This window comes from Raphanus sativus, chromosome 4 (genome assembly GCF_000801105.2).
Source record: "Raphanus sativus cultivar WK10039 chromosome 4, ASM80110v3, whole genome shotgun sequence".
In the NCBI taxonomy this organism is placed as follows: Eukaryota; Viridiplantae; Streptophyta; class Magnoliopsida; order Brassicales; family Brassicaceae; genus Raphanus; species Raphanus sativus.
The window spans coordinates 24,124,120-24,147,819 of record NC_079514.1 but is presented as its reverse complement, the minus strand read 5'-3'; the positions used below and the strand labels follow the sequence as shown (position 1 = coordinate 24,147,819).

At 45.1% G+C, this 23,700-nt stretch overlaps 1 protein-coding gene, 7 non-coding genes and 2 pseudogenes across 8 annotated transcripts; all 10 read left to right on the top strand.

The window, feature by feature from the left end:
- The first annotated feature begins 4,308 nt into the window (after positions 1–4,308).
- Positions 4,309–4,428, top strand: LOC130512264 (5S ribosomal RNA; annotated as a pseudogene).
- A 371-nt stretch (positions 4,429–4,799) lies between these two features.
- On the top strand, positions 4,800–4,917 carry LOC130512256 (5S ribosomal RNA). The gene has a single exon (XR_008945812.1). It is a non-coding gene; the product is annotated as a 5S ribosomal RNA (ribosomal RNA).
- Positions 4,918–5,281: 364 nt separating this feature from the next.
- LOC130512156 (5S ribosomal RNA) lies at positions 5,282–5,400 on the top strand. The gene has a single exon (XR_008945716.1). It is a non-coding gene; the product is annotated as a 5S ribosomal RNA (ribosomal RNA).
- A 379-nt stretch (positions 5,401–5,779) lies between these two features.
- LOC130512261 (5S ribosomal RNA) lies at positions 5,780–5,899 on the top strand (annotated as a pseudogene).
- A 375-nt stretch (positions 5,900–6,274) lies between these two features.
- Positions 6,275–6,393, top strand: LOC130512178 (5S ribosomal RNA). The gene has a single exon (XR_008945738.1). It is a non-coding gene; the product is annotated as a 5S ribosomal RNA (ribosomal RNA).
- A 365-nt stretch (positions 6,394–6,758) lies between these two features.
- LOC130512271 (5S ribosomal RNA) lies at positions 6,759–6,877 on the top strand. Its single transcript, XR_008945818.1, has one exon. It is a non-coding gene; the product is annotated as a 5S ribosomal RNA (ribosomal RNA).
- Positions 6,878–7,258: 381 nt separating this feature from the next.
- On the top strand, positions 7,259–7,378 carry LOC130512220 (5S ribosomal RNA). Its single transcript, XR_008945777.1, has one exon. It is a non-coding gene; the product is annotated as a 5S ribosomal RNA (ribosomal RNA).
- Positions 7,379–8,213: 835 nt separating this feature from the next.
- Positions 8,214–8,332, top strand: LOC130512263 (5S ribosomal RNA). Its single transcript, XR_008945817.1, has one exon. It is a non-coding gene; the product is annotated as a 5S ribosomal RNA (ribosomal RNA).
- A 380-nt stretch (positions 8,333–8,712) lies between these two features.
- On the top strand, positions 8,713–8,832 carry LOC130512231 (5S ribosomal RNA). Its single transcript, XR_008945788.1, has one exon. It is a non-coding gene; the product is annotated as a 5S ribosomal RNA (ribosomal RNA).
- Positions 8,833–19,859: 11,027 nt separating this feature from the next.
- Positions 19,860–22,219, top strand: LOC108830056 (uncharacterized). Its single transcript, XM_057008110.1, has 8 exons — positions 19,860–20,286; positions 20,484–20,657; positions 20,736–20,837; positions 20,934–21,072; positions 21,127–21,301; positions 21,380–21,715; positions 21,788–21,983; positions 22,101–22,219. Exons 1-8 carry the CDS (start codon positions 19,860–19,862, stop codon positions 22,217–22,219), a joined length of 1,668 nt encoding a protein of 555 aa, XP_056864090.1.
- The last annotated feature ends 1,481 nt before the right edge of the window (positions 22,220–23,700 follow it).

Here is a 23,700-nt window from a genome sequence, read left to right as displayed (position 1 = left end):
TTTGTCACCTTCGGAAGTCCATCAAGACCAGGTCCAACTTAGGAAGAACCGAGACCAAGACTCTAAGGCTGATAAACCTGAGACAAGTACCAGAAACTCCAACTTCTTTGTCAAAGAAAGTCAGGTAAGGAAGTCTCTTTGCTCTCAAAAGCCATTTCTCTTACTTGTTTATAAAGAGTCTCTTTTGGCCTCATCTTCTTCTGACCTTGCACCGGAGATTCCGAGTGAATTTTTAGGTATCTTGCAGGATTATTCTGATGTGTTTCCAGAAGAAAATCCAAAAGGATTGCCACCAGTAAGAGGCATTGAGCATCAGATTGATCTTGTCCCGGGCGCATCTCTTCCGAACCGACCAGCGTACCGCACCAATCCGGTCGAGACCAAGGAGCTGGAGAAACAGATCAACGACCTGCTTGAGAAGGGATACATCAGAGAGAGTCTCAGTCCCTGTGCAGTGCCTGTTCTACTCGTCCCAAAGAAGGATGGCTCCTGGAGGATGTGTGTGGACTGCCGGGCCATAAACAACATCACGGTAAAGTATCGACATCCTATCCCTCGCCTTGATGATATGCTTGATGAACTCCATGGTTCTAAGTACTTTTCTAAGATAGATTTGAAAAGTGGCTATCATCAGATTAGGATGAAAGAAGGTGATGAATGGAAAACGGCCTTTAAAACAAAACTAGGTTTGTATGAGTGGCTTGTCATGCCCTTTGGTCTCACAAATGCACCTAGTACTTTCATGCGCCTAATGAATCATGTCTTGAGGTCTTTTATTGGTCATTTTGTTGTGGTTTACTTTGATGACATTCTTATTTACAGCAAAAGCCTTGATGAGCACAAACAGCACCTGAAATCTGTTCTTGAAGTCCTTAGAAAGGAACATTTGTTTGCTAACCTTGGAAAATGTTCTTTTGGCACAGATCATGTGGTCTTTCTAGGTTTTGTTGTAGGTGCAGATGGCTTGAGAGTGGACGAGCAGAAGGTCCAAGCAATCCGAGACTGGCCCATTCCGAAAACCATTAGTGAAGTGAGAAGCTTCCATGGCCTTGCCGGTTTCTATAGGCGTTTTGTTCAAAACTTCAGTACCTTGGCCGCTCCTCTCACTGAAGTGATCAAGAAGAACGTGGGGTTCAAATGGGGACCAGCTCAAGAAGAAGCATTCGAAATCCTTAAAGGGAAGTTGACTAATGCCCCTTTGCTTGTACTTCCAGATTTTTCTAAAGCTTTTGAGATCGAATGTGATGCTTCTGGTGTTGGTATTGGTGCTGTGTTGATGCAGGAAGGAAAACCAGTAGCTTATTTCAGTGAGAAGCTTGGTGGTGCCATGCTCAACTACCCCACATACGACCAGGAACTCTATGCCTTGGTGAGAGCCCTTCAAACGTGGCAGCACTATCTTTGGCCTAAGGAGTTCATCATCCACACTGACCATCAGTCTCTAAGACATCTTAAGGGTCAGCAGAAGCTCAACAAGAGGCATGCTCGTTGGATGGAGTTCATTGAAACATTCCCTTATGTGATCAAGTACAAACAAGGTAAGGAGAATGTTGTGGCCGATGCATTGTCTCGAAGGTATACTCTTCTTTCAGCCCTTGAGACTAAATTGCTTGGTTTTGAATTTATCAAGGATCTTTATGCCTCTGATCAGGATTTTAAAGAGATTTTTCGAAAATGCACCAAGGTTGCTTATGGGAAATACTTTCAAAGTTCTGGTTTCTTATTCTTTGATAACCGTTTGTGTGTGCCCCAATGTTCTTTGAGGGAGTTGTTTCTCAGGGAAGCTCATGGAGGAGGACTTATGGGACACTTTGGTGTCAAGAAGACTTACAAGGCTGTTCATGACCACTTCTATTGGCCGAGTTTGATGAAAGATGTTGAGAGGATCTGTGGCCGATGTGTGGTGTGCAAGAAGTCTAAGCCTAAAGCATCAAACCACGGTTTGTACTCAGCTCTACCCATTCCCTCTCATCCTTGGGTAGACATTTCTATGGATTTTGTGCTTGGTTTGCCTAGGTCCAAAGCTGGACGAGATTCTATCTTTGTGGTTGTAGATAGGTTCTCAAAAATGGCTCATTTCATTCCTTGTCACAAAACTGATGATGCTGTGCAAGTTGCAGATTTATTCTTTAAGGAAGTTGTTAGATTGCATGGAATGCCTAAGACCATTGTCTCTGATCGTGATGCTAAGTTCCTTAGCTATTTTTGGAAGACCTTGTGGTCTAAGCTAGGTACTAGATTGATGTTCTCAACAACTTGTCATCCGCAAACTGATGGGCAAACTGAAGTAGTTAATCGAACCTTGTCTGCTTTGCTTAGATCTTTGGTTAAAAAGAATCTTAAGACTTGGGAAGAATGTTTGCCTCATGTTGAGTTTGCTTACAATCATGCATTGCATTCAGCTACTAAGTTTTCTCCTTTTGAGGTTGTTTATGGATTTAATCCTTTGTCTCCACTTGATCTTTTACCTTTGCCTTTGAGTGAACGAGTTAGTACAGATGGCAAGAGGAAGGTGGACACGATCAAGAAGCTGCATGAACAGGTCCGGGCCAACATTGAAGCCAAGACCAAAGGCTACAAACGACTTGCAGACAAGAAGAGAAAAGAAATGATCTTTCAGGAAGGTGATCTTGTTTGGGTCCATTTGAGGAAGGAACGATTCCCGGAACAAAGGAAGTCCAAACTCATGCCCCGGGTCGATGGTCCATTCCAGATTCTCAAGAAACTCCATGACAATGCTTACCAGCTTGATCTTCAGGGTAAGTATGATATCTCTTCAAGTTTTAATGTTTCTGATCTATCTCCTTTTCTTGCAGATGATCCGGATTTGTGGTCAAATCCTTTTGAAGAGGGAGGGAATGATGGAACCCAGGACCTGGACCAGGACTTGGAGCAGACTCAGGACGATCAGATCAGTCCAACTGAGGTTCAGCCGTTCAGCCGTACCAGATCAACGGACAGAGCCGTGTACCGGATCGACCCGAGTGCACCCGGACGCGACCTAAGGATGGATTCACGACCTGATGACCGAATCAGCCGACCCACAGGCGTTCTTCCCCGACCCATTCGTCATTCTAGAGCCAACAGTCAAGTCAGAACCCATGATCATCGAGATGAATCTGATCCCGGACTTAGCCTATCTTTTCTGGCCCGTTTGGGACGTACCGCACACCCGGATCAGGCTGATCTCGACTTGTCCGACCACTTTGATGATTTTATGATGATCGATGCATCCAACTTCTCCAAAGGGATGTTACTTAGGCTCTCTGAAGATTTGGGTCGAGCTATCTCTTCATCCGTTCATGGATCATCGATGATCAACCATGCGGGCAGCCTTGCGTCCGTCCTGCTCCTTACCGCGGACGACCTGATCATCACAGGATGAACCTGGACGAATCACGAACCTGGACAGTCAATGAACCTTGCCAAGTCTTCATCAGTTTCCGCGCATTGACTGGTCTTGGTCCAAGTTCACATTTTCTATGTCTTGTTTTCAACATTTCCTTTTCAATGTTGTATTTTCCAATAATTTCCTTTATGTTTCTTTGACTCACAAACATTATAAATAAGTGAGTCTCTCATGAATAAAATTCATCAACGATTTTGCTTTGCTATTTTGAGTCTTCTCTCATTGTTCTTTGTCTTAGAACATTCATAAGTTTGCTTGGTGAGGTTATCTCCGAGTGAAACACTTCGTTGTGTTGGACCGGTGCGTCACATCCGGCAACCTTCGAACATCTGGTAGTATCTTTGGGCTTCCGCAACCCTTAGTGTCACCCTTCGATCCACTAGTTCTCAATCCACTCGGATCTGAGTTCATATCATCCGTACCGGCAGAGTGATCCTTACTTAGGTTCTATCACTAAGCGTGCTTGGCCGAGAGTATTACTAGGATGGGTGACCTCCGGGAAGTCCTCGTGTTGTACCCCTTTTTTATTTTTTTTTCTTCAATTTGAAACGGGTCAAATCTTGAAAACCCCATAACTTTTGAACCGTGTGGAACTACGACGCCCACAGCACCATTTCGGAAAGGCCCCAAAACCATCTATGCCAACGAATAGGGCTGGAGATTTTTCGAGCCCAAATTCTGCCGTTTAGAGCCTCAAACAGGCTGTCGAATGTTACGGGCCGTGATTGAGATGCGATTCGCTGTTTCGGGGTGTTTTTTTTTTTGCAGTTTCCTACATAATTATCCATACATTTTGATGCATGGCAAAATTACAAAAAAAAAACTTAGGTGGGCCCCACGCAAATATACTCGTATTCTCGGATTAAAAGGATATATGGAATTGCGAGTCATGTACTAACGGGTGCTATCATACCAGCACTAATGCACCGGATCCCATCAGAACTCCGCAGTGAAGCGTGCTTCGGGAGAGAGCAGTATTAGGATGGGTGAACTTCCGGGAAGTCCTCGTGTTGCACCCCTTTTTTATTTTTTTCCTTCAATTTGAAACGGGTCAAATCTTGAAAACCCCATAATTTTTGAACCGTGTGGAACTACGACGCTCACAGCACCATTTCGGAAAGCCCCCAAAACCATCTAGGCCAGCGAATAGGGCTGGCGATTTGTCGAGCCCAAATTCTGCCGTTTAGAGCCTCAAACAGGCTGTCAAATGTTACGGGCCGTGATTGAGATGCGATTCGCTGTTTCCGGGTGTTTTTTGCAGTTTCGTACATCAATATCCATACATTTTGATGCATGGCAAATTACAAAAAAAAACTCAGGTGGGCACCACGCAAATCTACTCGTATTCTCAGATTAAAAGGATATATGGAATTGCGAGTCATGTACTAACGGGTGCGATCATACCAGCACTCATGCACCGGATCCCATCAGAACTCTGCAGTTAAGCGTGCGTGAGCGAAAGTAGTACTAGGATGGGTGACCTCCGGGAAGTCCTCGTGTTGCACCCTTTTTTATTTTTTTTTCTTCAATTTGAAACGGGTCAAATCTTGAAAACCCCATAACTTTTGAACCGTGTGGAACTATTTTGGAAAGCCCCCAAAACCATCTAGGCTAGTGAATAGGGCTGGCGATTTTTCGAGCCCAAATTCTGCCGTTTAGAGCCTCAAACAGACTTTCGAATGTTATGGGTCGTGATTGAGATGCGATTCGCAGTTTGCGGATGTTTTTTGCAGTTTGCTACATCAATATCCATACATTTTGGTGCATGGCAAAATTACAAAAAAAAAAAGAAAAAACTCAAGTGGACCCCATGCAAATCTACTCGTATTCTCGGATTAAAACGATATATGAAATTGGAAGTCATGTACTAATGGGTGCGATCATACCAGCACTAATCCACCGGATCCCATCAGAACTCTGCAGCTAAGCGTGCTTGGGCGAGAGTAGTACTAGGATGGGTGATCTCCCGGGAAGTCCTCGTGTTGCAACCCTTTTTTATTTTTTTTTTCTTCAATTTGAAACGGGTCAAATCTTGAAAACCCCATAACTTTTGAACCCTGTGGAACTACGACGCCCACAGCACCATTTCGGAAAGCCCCAAAACCATCTATGCCAACGAATAGGGCTGGAGATTTTTCAAGCCCAAATTCTGCCGTTTAGAGCCTCAAACAGGCTGTCGAATGTTACGGGCCGTGATTGAGATGCGATTCGCTGTTTCGGGGTGTTTTTTTTTTGCAGTTTCCTACATAATTATCCATACATTTTGATGCATGGCAAAATTACAAAAAAAACAACTTAGGTGGGCCCCACGCAAATATACTCGTATTCTCGGATTAAAAGGATATATGGAATTGCGAGTCATGTACTAACGGGTGCTATCATACCAGCACTAATGCACCGGATCCCATCAGAAATCTGCAGTGAAGCGTGCTTCGGGAGAGAGCAGTACTAGGATGGGTGACCTTCCGGGAAGTCCTCGTGTTGCACCCCTTTTTTTTTTTTTTTTCCTTCGATTTGAAACGGGTCAAATCTTGAAAACCCCATAACTTTTGAACCGTGTGGAACTACGACGCCCACAGCACCATTTCGGAAAGCCCCCAAAACCATTTAGGCCAGCGAATAGGTCTGGCGATTTTTTGAGCCCAAATTCTGCCGTTTAGAGCCTCAAACAGGCTGTCGAATGTTACGGGCCGTGATTGAGATGCGATTCGCTGTTTCCGGGTGTTTTTTGCAGTTTCGTACATCAATATCTATACATTTTGATGCATGGCAAAATTAAAAAAAAAAAACTCAGGTGGGCCCCACGCAAATCTACTCGTATTCTCGGATTAAAAGGATATATGGAATTGCGAGTCATGTACTAACGGGTGCGATCATACCAGCACTAATGCACCGGATCCCATCAGAACTCTGCAGTTAAGCGTGCGTGAGCGAAAGTAGTACTAGGATGGGTGACCTCCAGGGAAGTCCTCGTGTTGCACCCTTTTTTATTTTTTTTTCTTCAATTTGAAACGGGTCAAATCTTGAAAACCCCATAACTTTTGAACCGTGTGGAACTATTTCGGAAAGCCCCCAAAACCATCTAGGCCAGTGAATAGGGCTGGCGATTTTTCGAGCCCAAATTCTGCCGTTTAGAGCCTTAAATAGGCTTTCGAATGTTATGGGTCGTGATTGAGATGCGATTCGCTGTTTGCGGATGTTTTTTGTAGTTTGCTACATCAATATCCATACATTTTGATGCATGGCAAAATTACAAAAAAAAAAAAAAAAAAACTCAGGTGGACCCCATGCAAATCTACTCGTATTCTCGGATTAAAACGATATATGAAATTGCGAGTCATGTACTAATGGGTGCGATCATACTAGCACTAATGCACCGGATCCCATCAGAACTCTGCAGCTAAGCGTGCTTGGGCGAGAGTAGTACTAGGATGGGTGACCTCCCGGGAAGTCCTCGTGTTGCACCCCTTTTTTATTTTTTTCTCTACAATTTGAAACGGGTCAAATCTTGAAAACCCCATAACTTTTGAACTGTGTGGAACTACGACGCCCACAGCACCATTTCGGAAAGCCCCCAAAACCATCTATGCCAACGAATAGGGCTGGAGATTTTTCGACCCCAAATTATGCCGTTTAGAGCCTCAAACAGGCGGTCGAATGTTACGGGCCGTGATTGAGATGCGATTCGCTGTTTCCGGGTGTTTTTTTTTTTTGCAGTTTCCTACATAATTATCCATACATTTTGATGCATGGCAAGATTACAAAAAAAAAAACTTAGGTGGGCCCCACGCAAATGTACTCGTATTCTCGGATTAAAAGGATATATGGAATTGCGAGTCATGTACTAACGGGTGCTATCATACCAGCACTAATGCACCGGATCCCATCAGAACTCCGCAGTGAAGTGTGCTTCGGGAGAGAGTAGTACTAGGATGGGTGACCTCCCGGGAAGTCCTCGTGTTGCACCCCTTTTTTTATTTTTTTTTCCTTCAATTTGAAACGGGTCAAATCTTGAAAACCCAATAACTTTTGAACCGTGTGGAACTACGACGCCCACAGCACCATTTCGGAAAGCCCCGAAAACCATCTAGGCCAGCGAATAGGGCTGGCGATTTTTCGAGCCCAAATTCTGCCGTTTAGAGCCTCAAACAGGCTGTCGAATGTTACTGGCCGTGATTGAGATGCGATTCGCTGTTTCCGGGTGTTTTTTGCTGTTTCGTACATCAATATCCATACATTTTGATGCATGGCAAAATTACAAAAAAAAAACTCAGGTGGGCCCCACGCAAATCTACTTGTATTCTCAGATTAAAAGGATATATGGAATTGCGAGTCATGTACTAACGGGTGCGATCATCCCATCAGAACTCTGTAGTTAAGCGTGCGTGAGCGAAAGTAGTACTAGGATGGGTGACCTCCCGGGAAGTCCTCGTGTTGCACCCTTTTTATTTTTTTTCTTCAATTTGAAACGGGTCAAATCTTGAAAACCCCATAACTTTTGAACCGTGTGGAACTATTTCGGAAAGCCCCCAAAACCATCTAGGCCAGTGAATAGGGCTGGCGATTTTTCGAGCCCAAATTCTGCCGTTTAGAGCCTCAAACAGGCTTTCGAATGTTATGGGTCGTGATTGAGATGCGATTCGCTGTTTGCGGATTTTTTTTGCAGTTTGCTACATCAATATCCATACATTTTGATGCATGGCAAAATTACAAAAAAAAAAGAAAAAACTCAGGTGGACCCCATGCAAATCTACTCGTATTCTCGGATTAAAACGATATATGAAATTGCGAGTCATGTACTAATGGGTGCGATCATACCAGCACTAATGCACCGGATCCCATCAGAACTCTGCAGCTAAGCGTGCTTGGGCGAGAGTAGTACTAGGATGGGTGACCTCCCGAGAAGTCCTCGTGTTGCACCCCTTTTTTATTATTTTTTTCTTCAATTTGAAACGGGTCAAATCTTGAAAACCCCATAACTTTTGAACCGTGTGGAACTACGACGCCCACATCACCATTTCGGAAAGCCCCCAAAACCATCTATGCCAGCGAATAGGGCTGGAGATTTTTCGAGCCCAAATTCTGCCGTTTAGAGCCTCAAACAGGCGGTCAAATGTTACGGGCCGTGATTGAGATGCGATTCGCTGTTTCCGGGTGTTTTTTTTTGCAGTTTCCTACATAATTATCCATACATTTTGATAAATGGCAAAATTACAAAAAAAAAAAACTTAGGTGGGCCCCACGCAAATCTACTCGTATTCTCGGATTAAAAGGATATATGGAATTGCGAGTCATGTACTAATGGGTGCGATCATACCAGCACTAATGCACCGGATCCCATCAGAACTCTGCAGTAAAGCGTGATTTGGGCGAGAGTAGTACTAGGATGGGTGACCTCCCGGGAAGTCCTCGTGCTGCACCCCTTTTTTATTTTTTTTTCTTCAATTTGAAACAGGTCAAATCTTGAAAATCCCATAACTTTTGAACCGTGTGGAAGTACGACGCCCACAGCACCATTTCGGAAAGCCCCCAAAACCATCTAAGCCAGTGTATAGGGCTGGCGATTTTTCAAGCCCAAATTCTGCCGTTTTGAGCCTCAAACAGGCTGTCGAATGATACGGGCCATGATTGAGATGTGATTCGCTGTTTCCGGGTGTTTTTTGCAGTTTCCTACATAATTATCCATACATTTTGATGCATGGCAAAATTACAAAAAAAAACTTAGGTGGGCCTTGTGAGGGATTAAACTCACCTCCTAGATTTTAGATCAGGTTAAGATTAGGGAAAGATAACGTGGGCTGAATCCCGTAAGAACTTGTAGAATGAATGAATGATTTTATTGATGATTTTGGTAATGAATGGTTACAAAAGGTGTTCTTTTGATGATTACAAAGATAATGAGAATGTTACAAAGACAATGAGAATGTTTCAAGAGTCTTGTGTGAATAAGGGTTGAGTGAATGTCCCTCTTCTTTAATCTTCCTTCTCTTTAAATAGCCTCAGGCTCCGATGGATCGTCACCAACTGGTTCCCGAGATCCCCTCCGTGATTTGAGGGATTTGTAACAGCTCCCCTTTGACCGGGTCCTGCGCCTACTTATACGTCCACGAGCTGCCTCCTTTCCGTGACCTCTCTAGTGAACATCTTTAGCTCACAGCCTCCGGCTCTGACTTAGCTGTTTTCGAGGATTTAATCTGTGATGGGCCTATCGTGGCCCGTTATCATTTCTTGTTATTTACTATTAGCTAGCGGGTCATATTTGGGCCCAACAGTTGCCCCCAACTTCCGAGAGACGATTTATTATCTCGGGAGCTAAACCTAGCCGCCCAGCCTAGATCTTCTTGTTGAGATAATGATTATCAGTTATCTCAACCATAGATATTCTTTGCTTAATCGGACGGCTGTAGTTATTTTTAATGAGATCGACGGTTCAGATTAAAGGGAATTTGAAATGTAGTTTCCGATTTTCGAGACGTGATGGGATATAAAGCTGCAGGTATTAACTGCTTCTCTCTCCACTTTCTCCACGCCTATCGACGGTTTCCAAGGTAACTTCCCTTCTCTCCTTTTTATTTTACTGCGTTTTCTTTCTTTTTTTTTATCTCTGCTTCTTGATCGAACCAGTTCTTCGCCCCTAACCTCTTTAGAGATTTCGTTCTTGCTCGACTTAGCTCGATTCTTCCCTTTTCGCTTTCTTTTCTCTTTACCCTTTACTTATCATGAGTCAAAAGGAAGGCTCCAGTGAGATTCAAATCTCTGCTTCCGGTACTCGTATTATGAAGGTTAAGCAAGAAGCCGGCGAGAAGATAAAGAAGGGGATGCCATGAAGAAGAAGGCTAAAGATTCAATTGGAGCGAAAGTCTCCAAGCGAATGAAGAAGAAAGATGGCAAGAGCGCCTCCTCTGGACCTCACTCTCCTTCGCTGTTGAAGAGTCAGGACGTTGTTAACCTCGTCGTCCAAGCTCACGGCAAGAAGGATTTAGCCAGAGCTTGTACTGATGATGAAACCCCTGAAACCATTCCGGAGGGTTGGTTCTGTATTCACGAGAAATACATCTCCAAGTGTCATCTTAGGTTCCCTCTTCCAACCCTCTTGCTAGATCTCCTAGATCACTATCAACTAGCCCTTTCCCAACTTTTCCCCTCGGTTATCCGAGTGGTAAACGGATTCATCACCAGGGCTAAGGAAAAAGGAGTTATCGTAGGGTTGACCGAGCTGATGAGTCTTTTCTTGATAAAGGAGAGCTCCACCAAGGAGGGTGGAAGCGGGAACTATTATCTCCCCTGTCGTCCAGGGCTACGCATTTTTAAGTTCACGGCCAGTGATGATGACTGGCGGAAGAAATATTTCTATGTCAAGATTGACCCTTCGACGGTTCCTGTAGGCCGAGCCCTCAGGACCTCTTGGTCTGACATATCTGGTTAGGATTTTAGGGATGTATTTGCTTGTTTACTTTTGCTTATAGTGATTTGCTAAGCCCTTTGATTTTTCTTGCAGAGATTAAGGACCCTGTTAAGTTATCCGGTAAACTCACCAGAGCTCTCTGTAGGAAGCTGCAACACAGCCCTAATACTTGGGGAGCATACACTACCACGAGAATTGGATCAGCTAGGTTCCCTGATCGATACAAGGCTTCCTTTCCTGATTCAGTCATGGTTGCTGGTTTAGAAGGTAACCTTCTTTCATTGATTTCAAATTTTTAATGCTCGAATTTGTCTTTTGAGATTAAGGATTCTCTTTTTGATTCAGTTTCCGAAGGTGAATCGGTAGTGTCAGTTTCGTCGGAAGCTAGTACCTCAGAGAAGACTCAGTCACACAAGATGCCTATCCAGCCCTCGTTCCGTTCCAGGGGTAAATTAACAAAAGCTGCCAGCTCCTCTCGAGGAAGCGACAAGAATCAAGGAGGATCCTTCCTCAACTCTGTGAAGGAAGTCCTTGATGATGGAGGCTATGCTCCTGTTAAAGATGCCAGTTGCTCCGAGCCTAGAGTTCAGGAAGTTGTTCCTCACTCCGAGGTCCCAGAGACGGAAGCTGATCCACAAGTGATGAAGGATACTCATGATTTTGAGCCTCCAAGGAGCAAGAGGTCCAGGACCGACCAGGTTGACAGACCTTCCAGGCCTTCCTCCTCATCTTCTAGAGGAGGAACCGTTGGCTGGAACTTCACTCACTTGAAACCTGGATCGGTCTTGGATGACTCGTGGGGTTTGGCTACGCTGATGAGGCACATGAAGAGAACCGGGTGCGCCCTCCCCTCGATCGCCAATCTCATGAACAAAGAGGAGTACGTTGAGATTGCCCATTGCATGGGTCAGGTATGGTTTTTCTTTTAGTCTTTTAACTTGATCTTCTTTGTAACATGTATTGTGGTCGTTAGGCATGAAGTCTAATGACTTTCCAGAATTAGGTCTCGGATCTTAACAACAGGTCTTGAGGACTTTGATTGTATCTGATTCTGAGGCTCCTTAAGAGGAATTCCTGATATATCGAGATTAGCTCAAGGTTTTTAGGAACCTGAATTTGGTTTGAGATTTTCTTTTGAGAGTGGTTCATGGGAACCTGAATTCGTGTTAGGAGATTTTGAGACCTTCTGAAATTTGCTTAAGGGTTTTTAAGACCTTGGAGGGGGTTCATGGGAACCTGAATTCGTTTGTGGGATTTTAAGACCCATTGAAGTTTGTTAAGGATTTTAAGACCTTTGGAGGGGGTTCATGGGAATCTGAATTTGTTTTTGGGATTTTAAGACCCATTGAAGTTTGCTTAGGATTTCAAGACCTTTTGAGGTTTGATAAAGATTTTAAGACTTTAGGTTTAGGTCCGTGGTGACCTGACTTTGTTTGAAGGATTTTAAGACCTTGGTGGTTTCTAAGGATTTTAAGACCTTAGGTTTAGGTTTATCAAATTTGATTTCGTTTGAAGGATTTTAAGACCTTCGAGATTACTAAGGATCTTAAGACCTTAGGTCCAGGTGCTTGGAGACCTGAGTTGATCCGAAGGGTTTTAAGACCTTAGGTCCGTGTTTATAGGGACCTGAATTGTTAAAGAGTCTAGATATCAAGGGTAATTGCTTTATTGATAATGGATTACATGGTATCATAATAATCGTACAATTGATGCTTGGGCTATGTGATTTTAATCAGACATATGCCCCCTTTGGTCATGGTGAACAGAGTGTTGAAATGAGGTTGGGACTGCACTCATGACGGAGTTGCCTACGTACCCAGTCAAGGGATCAAGCCTAACGTAGTTCGAGAAATTTAGGTACCTAATGATAGTATCTCTTGAGATTCGTGGCGTTCCACGATCTGATTTCAGGTACCCTGGTTCACACCTTCTGGAGCTTGTAGACGCCAGGTCGTACCACATGGATAATCCGGTAAGGACCCTCCCAATTGGTTCCTAACTTCCTAGCATCCGGCTCCTTGGTTCCTTCGAAAACTTTCCTAAGTACTAGGTCACCTACAGCGAATTGTCGGGGCCTGACTTTGGAGTTGTAATGTCGTGCCATTGCTCGCTGATAGTTTTGAATGCCAAGCAGGGCTCGGTCTCGTCTTTCCTCGATTAGATCGAGGCTGTCCGTCAGGAGCTGGTCATTAGCTGCAGGATCGGACGTACAGAGTTCCCGGCGGAGGCTACCAGCAGTGGTTCCGGCTGGGACGACAGCTTCCATCCCGTAGGCTAAGGAGAAAGGGGTTTCTTCTGTAGCCTTTCGTGCGGTGGTTCGACATGCCCATAGTATTTCGGGTAACTTTTCTGACCAGAGTTCTTTCTGGGTTCCGAGGCGTTTCTTGAGGTTTGCTAAAATTGACTTGTTAGCAGCCTCCGCCTGGCCGTTTCCTTGAGGACGTCGAGGTGTTGAAAAGGTGAGGCGGATATTCCATTTGTTGCAAAATTCTTTGAAGTCGTTAGATATGAATTGTCCTCCATTATCAGTCACGATTTTGTATGGGACGCCGTGTCTGCACACGATGTCATTCCACACAAATCGTTCGACCTCGAATCTGGTTACCTGTTGGAAATCTTCAGCCTCAATCCATTTCGTGAAATAGTCTGTTAGGACTAAGAGGAAGCGTAGCTTCTTCTTTCCACTTCCTGACGCTACTAGTGGTCCTACGATGTCCATGGACCACCTCATAAATGGGTAAGGAGCGGATATGTTGGATAGTTTTTCCGCAGGTTGGTGTATAATCGGTGCATGCCTCTGGCATTTGTCGCATGAGGAAGAGTAGACCTCACATTCTGCAATAATGGTAGGCCAGAAATAGCCTTGTCTTTTGATTCGGATAGCTAGAGCTCTGCCACCGGCGTGGTTTCCACAGGAGCCGTCGTGCATTTCCTTCATGATTTTCATAGCAACGAGGCCATGGACGCATTTTAGGTAAGGTCCGGAAACACTTCGTTTGTGGAGGGCAGAATTGATTATGCAGTATCTTGCGCTCAATGCTTTGAGTTTTCGAGCCTCCCATTTATTGGGTGGAGTCTTTCCCTCTAGGATGTATTGCATGATTGGTATTCTCCAGTCCTCTCTCCCTACAACTTTGTTATGAAGAGACGAGGGAGGTTCCTGTTCGGGACCTGGTGTCGTGGTGCCCCCGGAGATATTCGTAGGATTAGGCTCCAGGGAATCTGAATTCTGAGGAATATCTCCAATTTCCTCGTTATTCTCCGGAGTCTGAATGGTGCCCCCAAATGAATTTTTGAGAGCTGAGCGACTTCTGGTTTTGACTCTACAGACGAGTGGGTCCGAGGTCTGGATGGTGCCCCCGGAGGTAGGATTTAGCTCCTGGGAGTCTGAATTTAGGGGAATACCTTCATTTTTGTCGTTGTTCTCCGTGTTTTGGATCGTGTTCCCGGAGGTATGCTTTTTAAAGCTACGTAATTTTGGCTTTTGGAAACCAGAATGTTGTGAGAACTTGGGTAGCTACCGTTTCAGGGTAGTTACCTTCGGTTTGCTCTTTTGGCTTGCTATCTATCTCAGCTTTAGTAGCTATGTCGATACTTGGCTTTTCGATTCCTTCTACGGGTATGATCCGTTTTACGAGGGGGTCTGATGTGGAGGCTAAAGCAGCCAACGCATCTGCTGAGGAGTTCTCTCCTCGTAGGATCCTTGTTAGCTCGAACTTGTTGAACTTCCTAGTGAGGTTCTGGACGACTTCGAGATATGCCCCCATTCTTTCATCTCTCGTTTCGTATTCTCCGTGAAACTGGCTAGCTACTAGCTGTGAATAACTATAGGCGTTTAGCTCTCGAATTCCGATGCTTAGGGCGAGTTTCAACCCTGCGATTAGTGCTTCATATTCAGCCTCATTGTTTGAGGCGCTGAATCCGAGCCTATAGGACTGCTCGATGGTTTCTCCAGCTGAAGAAGTCAGCCTTAGCCCGACACCGGAGCCTTGTTTTGACGAGGCTCCGTCGACATTCAGGCTCCACTTCGGAGCTTCCATTTCCGAGTCTAATTGCTCAGATGCTAGCTCCATGATAAAATCGGCAAGGACCTGAGCCTTTGCTGCTGCTCGAGGTCTGTACTCGATGTCGTATTCACTGAGCTCTATGGCCCATTTAGCCAATCGTCCTGACTGGCTGGGACTGTGCAATATCATTCGTAATGGTTGTGAAGTCATTACGATGATCGAGTGCAATTGGAAGTACGGTCGTAATTTCCTAGCAGCTGTTACGACTGCTAGCGCTAACTTTTCCATAGTAGGGTACCTTGTTTCGTCGTCTATCAGACTCTTGCTAGTGTAATATAAAGGTCTCTGTTCGTTTTGTTCCTCTCGTACCAGCACACCGCTAACTGCAGCGGTTGATACGGCGAGGTACATATACAGTGGCTCTCCTATTGCTGGTGTGAACATGATCAAAGGCTCGGAGAGGTAAACTTTCAATTGCTTGAAGGCTTCCTCACATTTCTCGTTCCATAAGAACTTCTTATTATTTTTTAGAAGTTTATAGAATGGGAGGCACTTATCGGTGGACCTGGATATGAATCGATTTAATGCTGCGATTCGTCCAGTCAATCTCTGTACCTCTCTGGTTGTCTTAGGTGACGACATTTCCAGGAAGGTTGCTATCTGCTGCGGGTTGGCTTCAATGCCTCTTTCGGTTACGAGGTAGCCGAGGAACTCGCCTGAGGGTACCCTGAAGGTACATTTAGCGGGATTGAGCTTCATATCATATTTGTTAAGGATATCGAAGCATTCCCTTAAGTGGGAGATATGGTCTTCTCCAGCTGAGGACTGATTAGCATATCGTCAATATAGACCTCCATAGTTTTTCCGAGTTGTCCAGGAAACATCTTATTCACTAGCCTCTGATAAGTTGCTCTTGCGTTCTTTAACCCGAATGGCATGACCTTGTAGCAATAGGTTCCTCGTTCGGTTATGAATGCAGTTTTTTCTAGATTCTCAGGATCCATCATGATTTGGTTGTACCCTGAGAAAGCGTCCATGAAGGACATGAGTCGATGGCCAGCTGTTGCTTCAACCAGGCAGTCGATGTGAGGTAACGGGAAACTGTCTTTGGGACAAGCCTTGTTTAGGTCAGTGAAATCTACACAGATTCTCCATTTCCCGTTTTTCTTTTTTACAACTACCGGGTTAGCTAACCAGTCAGGGTAGTGCACCTCTCGAATGGACCCAGCTTTCGTAAGTCGGTCAACTTCGTCATTAGCAGCATGAGCCTTTTCGAGGCCCAGCTTGCGACGTTTTTGTTTGATCAGTTTGAAAGTGGGGTCTACTCTCAGTTTATTGGTGGTAACATTCGGATCTATACCTTTCATGTCATTGGTGGTCCATGCAAAGGTTTTGACATTGCTTTTTAGGAAGTCAATGAGCTCCTTTTTTGTCTCAAGAGGTAGCTCAGATCCGATGCTTGCCTGTCTTTCAGGATTTGAGTCGTCGATGCAAACTTTTTCGGTGAGGTTCCTAGGGGGACCTCGAATATTTTGTTGCATCTCACGACCCTCCTGGATCTGTAATTGCTATTGGGGGGATTTTTTGAGGATTTCAAATCCTCCCAGGTAACAGATCCTGGAGATCTTATGGCTACCATGTACCGTGGTTATTCCTTCAGGTGTTGGGAATTTCACGCATTGATGATAAGTTGAGACTACTGCTTTCATCTTATGGATCCAAGGTCTTCCTAGGATCGCATGGAACGGGGAAGGTCTGTCGATGACTACTAAATTGGTCATTTTCATTATTCCGCCAGCTATGATTGGGAGTTTGATAGTTCCCAATGAGATAGCTGTTTCTCCGGAAAAGCCTACGAGATTAGCTTTTTGGCCAATAATTTCGTAGTCGTCTATTTCCATCCCTTTCAAGGTGTTGTAGAAAATAAGGTCAACAGAGCTTCCTGTGTCTATCATAAGTTTAGGCACCTCGTATCCTGCGATATTCAGGGTGACGTTCAGGACATCATCATGAGGCCTGTCAAGGTATGACGTCTCACTCTCCCAGAAAGAAATCTTAGTGTTGGACTCGGGGTTAGGAGGCTTAGGTCTAGTGTTAGACACAGCCTTCCGTACGTGATTTTTAATAAAATTAACGGAGTCTTGACATATATCGGATCCTCCAAGGATACAGTCCACCCTCGAGTCGGGGCTCGATTGAGGTGACAGTTTGCTCAAGAGAGCCTCGATTTGTAGGCTTTTTCCTTGGGGGAATTTTCCAAGAATCATATCGACTCTTTTCTTGGGAGCTGGAGATGGCGAATCTGTCTCCTTCTCAGGTGACCTTTCGCGTTTTGGAGAGGTATCTCTAGGACTTCTTTTCTGATAGGGTGGTGGCTTTTTAAGGTCCACGCCCTTTATTTCTCCGGCTGCGAATTTAGCTGCCAGCTGTCGTTGGAGGTCCCAACATTCCTCAGTTGAGTGCCCTTCTCGATCGTTATAGGAGCAATGTTTGTTCTTATCAAAGCCTTTTGACCAGGGGGCTTTAGTCGTCGTGGCGACAGGTTTCTCTTCCTTATCTTCCTCGACTGCATAAGAATGCTCTCCCTGAGTCTGATTGTTTTGGAAGTTCCCCTTTTTATGAGGTCCTTTTGCCTCTGAAGATTCACCTTTCGAGTGATTCTAAGATTTCTTGTGGAGTTTATCCAGTGCAGCTGTCTCCTCCTCCAAAGTAACATATCTGGTGGCTTTATGAAGAGCATCATCGATAGTCGAGGGAGGATTGAGTGTTAGCTCTGACCAGAAGTCCGATTTATACCACAGACCTCTTCTAAGGGCCTCGATGGCGACTTGGTCGTTGGGGTTCGAGAGCTTAGTTCTTACTGCTCTGAATTTCTCGATGTAGGGTCGTAGAGAGTCTCCCATTCCTTGTCTGACCTTCCAGAGGTCAGCCTCAGAGGCTTGCTTCAGGATATGGGTCGAGTACTGCTTCATGAAGGCATTAGTTAACTGATCGAAATTGTCTATCGATGCTGTTTCAAGACCAGAAAACCATTCGAGGGCCCTTCCAATCAGGTTTTCGGTGAATGTCCTGCAGTAACCTGCTTCACATTCTTCCTTCGTAAAATGGGCTTTCACGATAGCCAATCATAAGGCTCTCAAATAGGCCTTTGGGTCGGAGGTCCCATCGTACTCGGGGATTCTGATTTTTCGGGTATCTCTTACGTAAGATCTGGCAATTCTGTCAGTGAATGGAGTCCCACGGGTTTCTTCAATCAAGCTCTCGATTTCGGGAGCCGAGCTCGTTGCCTTATGAACTTGAGCATTCAACTTTTGGAGAGCTGCGTGAGTTCGTTCCATATATCTGCGAATGGCGTCAGGTCCCTCTAGAGGAAGGACATTTGGGTCATTATTAGGTATCTGACGAGCAGGTTCCTGACGGAATCGTGTTTGTTCATCTTCCCATGCAGCTGGTGGGCTAAATCGCTCACCGGCTCTTGGGTTATCGGTATCTGCCCTTTGATATCCGTCCGTATTCGGGGTTGAACTTCTGGTTTGATGAACCAAAGCTGATGTTCTGCCCCCGGATGGGAGGGATACTCCTGCTCCGGACATAAAATTAGGTGGCGGAGGCGGCAAGCGAGTGCTCCGGTCAGCAATCTGGCTGGGCGTAGAGCTAGTTGTCGCTACGTTACTTCCCATAGCACTAGTGATGGGTGGGTTAAACGCGGGAGCTGTTCCAGCATGAGGTGTCTGGAAAGCAGATCCCCGTCCTTCCGGAACAGTGCTATCAGGAGAAAATTCTAAACGTCCTCGGGGGAACGAGGGATCGGCCAATCGATCTCGGAAGGTGACCCCCGGACCTTGACGTTGTGGTGGTTGGGTTGTAGCGTTTAGAGATCTAGTTATCTCTTCGAATCGTTGCTGCCGAACAGCTAGCTGTTGCATTGTACGCTCGTTTTCTTGAGCTTTGTCTACTAACTGCATCATCATCTGACGAATCTCAGAAAGCTGAGCCTCCGTTTGATTCAGAGCAGTTTGCTGCTGAGGATTCTCGGTGACTGGAAGCCCGGAGTTGGTTCCACCTGAGGATCTTGGGTTAGTTACTCCAGTGGCAGTCTGGCTCGTTCGAGCGCTAGCCAAAGGCTGTTGCCCAGATCGGTGGTCGCCACGTCGAGGCTCCGGAGTTAAGAGACTAGAGCCTCCATCGTTCGCTGAGCCATCGCTCTGAATCGGGAGGTTAGGGTCAGACGGATTCGTTGTCTGATCGGTAGGATTCATCCTCAAGTGTTTAGAGTAAGGGATTCGATTATCGTCCCCACAGACGGCGCCAATTGTGAGGGATTAAACTCACCTCCTAGATTTTAGATCAGGTTAAGATTAGGGAAAGATAACGTGGGCTGAATCCCGTAAGAACTTGTAGAATGAATGAATTATTTTATTGATGATTTTGGTAAAGAATGGTTACAAAAGGTGTTCTTTTGATGATTACAAAGATAATGAGAATGTTACAAAGACAATGAGAATGTTTCAAGAGTCTTGTGTGAATAAGGGTTGAATGAATATCCCTCTTCTTTAGTCTTCCTTCTCTTTAAATAGCCTCAGGCTCCGATGGATCGTCACCAACTGGTTTCCGAGATCCCCTCCGTGATTTGAGGGATTTGTAACAGCTCCCTTTTGACCGGGTCCTGCGCCTACTTATACGTCCACGAGCTGCCTCCTTTCCGTGACCTCTCTAGTGAACATCTTTAGCTCACAGCCTCCAGCTCTGACTTAGCTGTTTTCAAGGATTTAATCTGTGATGGGCCTATCGTGGCCCGTTATCATTTCTTGTTATTTACTATTAGCTAGCGGGCCATATTTGGGTCCAACAGTTGCCCCCAGCTTTCGAAAGACGATTTATTATCTCGGGAGCTAAACCTAGCCGCCCAGCCTAGATCTTCTTGTTGAGATAATGATTATCAGTTATCTCAACCATAGATATTCTTTGCTTAATCGGACGGCTGTAGTTAGATGGCAAGAAGGCTAAAGATTCAATTGGAGCGAGAGTCTCCATGCGAATGAAGAAGAAAGATGGCAAGAGTGCCTCCTCTGGACCTCACTGTCCTTCGCTGTTGAAGAGCCAGGACGTTGTTAACCTCGTCGTCCAAGCTCACGGCAAGAAGGATTTAGCCAGAGCTTGTACTGATGATGAAACCCCTGAAACCGTTCCGGAGGGTTGGTTCTGTATTCACGAGAAATACATCTCCAAGTGTCATCTTAGGTTCCCTCTTCCAACCCTCTTGCTAGATCTCCTAGATCACTATCAACTAGCCCTTTCCCAACTTTGCCCCTCGGTTATCCGAGTGGTAAACGGATTCAACACCAGGGCTAAGGAAGGAGTTATCGTAGGGTTGACCGAGCTGATGAGTCTTTTCTTGATAAAGGAGAGCTCCACCAAGGAGGGTGGAAGCGGGAACTATGATCTCCCCTGTCGTCCAGGGCTAGGCATTTTTAAGTTCACGGCCAGTGATGATGACTGGTGGAAGAAATATTTCTATGTCAAGATTGACCCTTCGACGGTTCCTGTAGGCCGAGCCCTCAGGACCTCTTGGTCTGAAATATCTGGTTAGGATTTTAGGGATGTATTTGCTTGTTTACTTTTGCTTATCGTGATTTGCTAAGCCCTTTTATTTTTCTTGCAGAGATTAAGGACCCTGTAAAGTTATCCGGTAAACTCACCAGAGCTCTCTGTAGGAAGCTGCAACACAGCCCTAATACCTGGGGAGCTTACACTACCACGAGAATTGGATCAGCTAGGTTCCCTGATCGATACAAGGCTTCCTTTCCTGATTCAGTCACGGTTGATGGTTTAGAAGGTAACCTTCTTTCATTGATTTCAAATTTTTAATGCTCGAATTTGTCTTTTGAGATTAAGGATTCTCTTTTTGATTTAGTTTCCGAAGGTGAATCGGTAGTGTCAGTTTCGTCGGAAGCTAGTACCTCAGAGAAGACTCAGTCACACAAGATGCCTATCCAGCCCTCGTTCCGTTCCAGGGGTAAATTAACCAAAGCTGCCAGCTCCTCTCGAGGAAGCGACAAGAATCAAGGAGGATCCTTCCTCAACTCTGTGAAGGAAGTCCTTGATGATGGAGGCTCTGCTCCTGTTAAAGATGCCAGTTGCTCCGAGCCTAGAGTTCAGGAAGTTGTTCCTCACTCCGAGGTCCCGGAGACGAAAGCTGATCCACAAGTGATGAAGGATACTCATGATTTTGAGCCTCCAAGGAGCAAGAGGTCCAGGACCGACCAGGTTGACAGACCTTCCAGGTCTTCCTCCTCATCTTCTAGAGGAGGAACCGTTGGCTGGAACTTCACTCACTCGAAACCTGGATCGGTCTTGGATGACTCGTGGGGTTTGGCTACGCTGATGAGGCACATGAAGAGAACCGGGTGCGCCCTCCCCTCGATCGCCAATCTCATGAACAAAGAGGAGTACGTAGAGATTGCCCATTGCATGGGTCAGGTATGGTTTTTCTTTTAGTCTTTTAACTTGATCTTCTTTGGAAGACGTTTATTAAGTTATCGTTTTCGTTTTTTGTAGCTGGCTGGAGCTGTTAACAGAGCTCAATTGAAATTCGAGGATGCTATGCATAATGCCACCAATGCTGGAGAGTTAGCTCAGGTTACTGAGATAGTCAAAGATACCAAGACGGAGCTTGACCAGGCTCGGGTTCAGGTCTCTGAACTTCAAGCTGAGGTCAAGAGACTTGGCTCCAAGGCCGACCTTCAGCAAGGGAAGATTGAGAGTCAAGCGATGGATATCCAGGTGAAGGGTAGGAAGATCACTGAGTTGGAGTCTGCTCGGAAGATAGCTGAGTATCAGGTCAAGGAGCTGATTACTTCGTCTCAAGACAAAGAGAGGAACAAGGAAGCTGAGGTCAAGCTAGCCATTAGGAGATGAAAGAGGGAGGTAGCTGACGCTTACAACAAGGTCTTGGTTTCCGTCAAGGAGAAGTTCTCCAAGAAGAAGGATGAAGTCGATCTTCTGATTTACGCTCAAGAGCTTCAGGCTAATACCGAGCTCCTGAAGGATATGCTAAACAATGATATCAAGAGTGCTGAAGATGAGTACAATCGCTTGATGGCTATGATGCCGGAGGCGGCTGCTGCGTACAAAAAGGCGCAAGTCTCAGACTTCTCGATCAGCAAGCTCCCTCTTCCTCAACTCTCTGAGAGCTCAGGTACTTTCGAGATCAATATGTTTAATCTCTCCTATTCTGGAGAGTACGGTTCTAACTTAGGCTTGGTGGGTTCTTACTCAGCCCCAGTTGAAGCCACCCCAGGAGATTACGACAAGGAAATGGAGGAAGAAGTTCCTGACAAGGAAGATGAACCAGTCGATAAGGGAGCTGAGAAGAGGTCAGGTGATAAGGAAGTTTAAGAGCTGAGGCTCTTTCGTGTGCTTTTAGTATTTCTGCCCAATGGGCTTTTATTTCGTTTGCTTCTAAGACTTATAGCCTGAGGAGGCTTTTAAACCTTTGTTTGCATTAGGATCTTTTGAACCTTTGCTAGCCTGAGGAGGCTTTTAAACCTTCAAGTCTCAGTTTTATTTGATTTTCGTTCTAAGTCATTTGACTATTTTATTCTAAGTCACTCGACTCATCTTAATCGTTTCTTCGAGTTTATCAAGTAATAATTCCGATGTAACATGTATTGTGGTCGTTAGGCATGAAGTCTAATGACTTTCCAGAATTAGGTCTCGGATCTTAACAACAGGTCTTGAGGACTTTGATTGTATCTGATTCTGAGGCTCCTTAAGAGGAATTCCTGATATATCGAGATTAGCTCAAGGTTTTTAGGAACCTGAATTTGGTTTGAGATTTTCTTTTGAGAGTGGTTCATGGGAACCTGAATTCGTGTTAGGAGATTTTGAGACCTTCTGAAATTTGCTTAAGGGTTTTTAAGACCTTGGAGGGGGTTCATGGGAACCTGAATTCGTTTGTGGGATTTTAAGACCCATTGAAGTTTGTTAAGGATTTTAAGACCTTTGGAGGGGGTTCATGGGAATCTGAATTTGTTTATGGGATTTTAAGACCCATTGAAGTTTGCTTAGGATTTCAAGACCGTTTGAGGTTTGATAAAGATTTTAAGACTTTAGGTTAGGTCCGTGGGGACCTGACTTTGTTTGAAGGATTTTAAGACCTTGGTGGTTTCTAAGGATTTTAAGACCTTAGGTTTAGGTTTATCAAATTTGATTTCGTTTGAAGGATTTTAAGACCTTCGAGATTACTAAGGATTTTAAGACCTTAGGTCCAGGTGCTTGGAGACCTGAGTTGATCCGAAGGGTTTTAAGACCTTAGGTCCGTGTTTATAGGGACCTGAATTGTTAAAGAGTCTAGATATCGAGGGTAATTGTTTTATTGATAATGGAATACATGGTATCATAATAATCGTACAATTGATGCTTGGGCTATGTGATTTTAATCACACATATGCCCCCTTTGGTCATGGTGAACAGAGTGTTGAAATGAGGTTGGGGCTGCCCTCATGACAGAGTTGCCTACGTACCCAGTCAAGGGATCAAGCCTAACGTAGTTCGAGAAATTTAGGTACCTAATGATAGTATCTCTTGAGATTCGTGGCGTTCCACGATCTGATTTCAGGTACCCCGGTTCACACCTTCTGGAGCTTGTAGACGCCAGGTCGTACCACATGGATAATCCGGTAAGGACCCTCCCAATTGGTTCCTAACTTCCTAGCATCCGGCTCCTTGGTTCCTTCGAAAACTTTCCTAAGTACTAGGTCACCTACAGCGAATTGTCGGGGCCTGACTTTGGAGTTGTAATGTCGTGCCATTGCTCGCTGATAGTTTTGAATGCCAAGCAGGGCTCGGTCTCGTCTTTCCTCGATTAGATCGAGGCT

Excerpts from the sequence above, each read along its gene's own strand:
- LOC108830056 (XM_057008110.1), top strand. The coding sequence starts at position 19,860 with ATGAAGAAGAAAGATGGCAAGAGTGCCTCCTCTGGACCTCACTGTCCT. Across the intron at positions 20,658-20,735 it reads CACGGTTGATGGTTTAGAAG|TTTCCGAAGGTGAATCGGTA; the intron begins GTAACCTTCTTT and ends TTTTTGATTTAG. Across the intron at positions 20,838-20,933 it reads GCCCTCGTTCCGTTCCAGGG|GCTCTGCTCCTGTTAAAGAT; the intron begins GTAAATTAACCA and ends TTGATGATGGAG.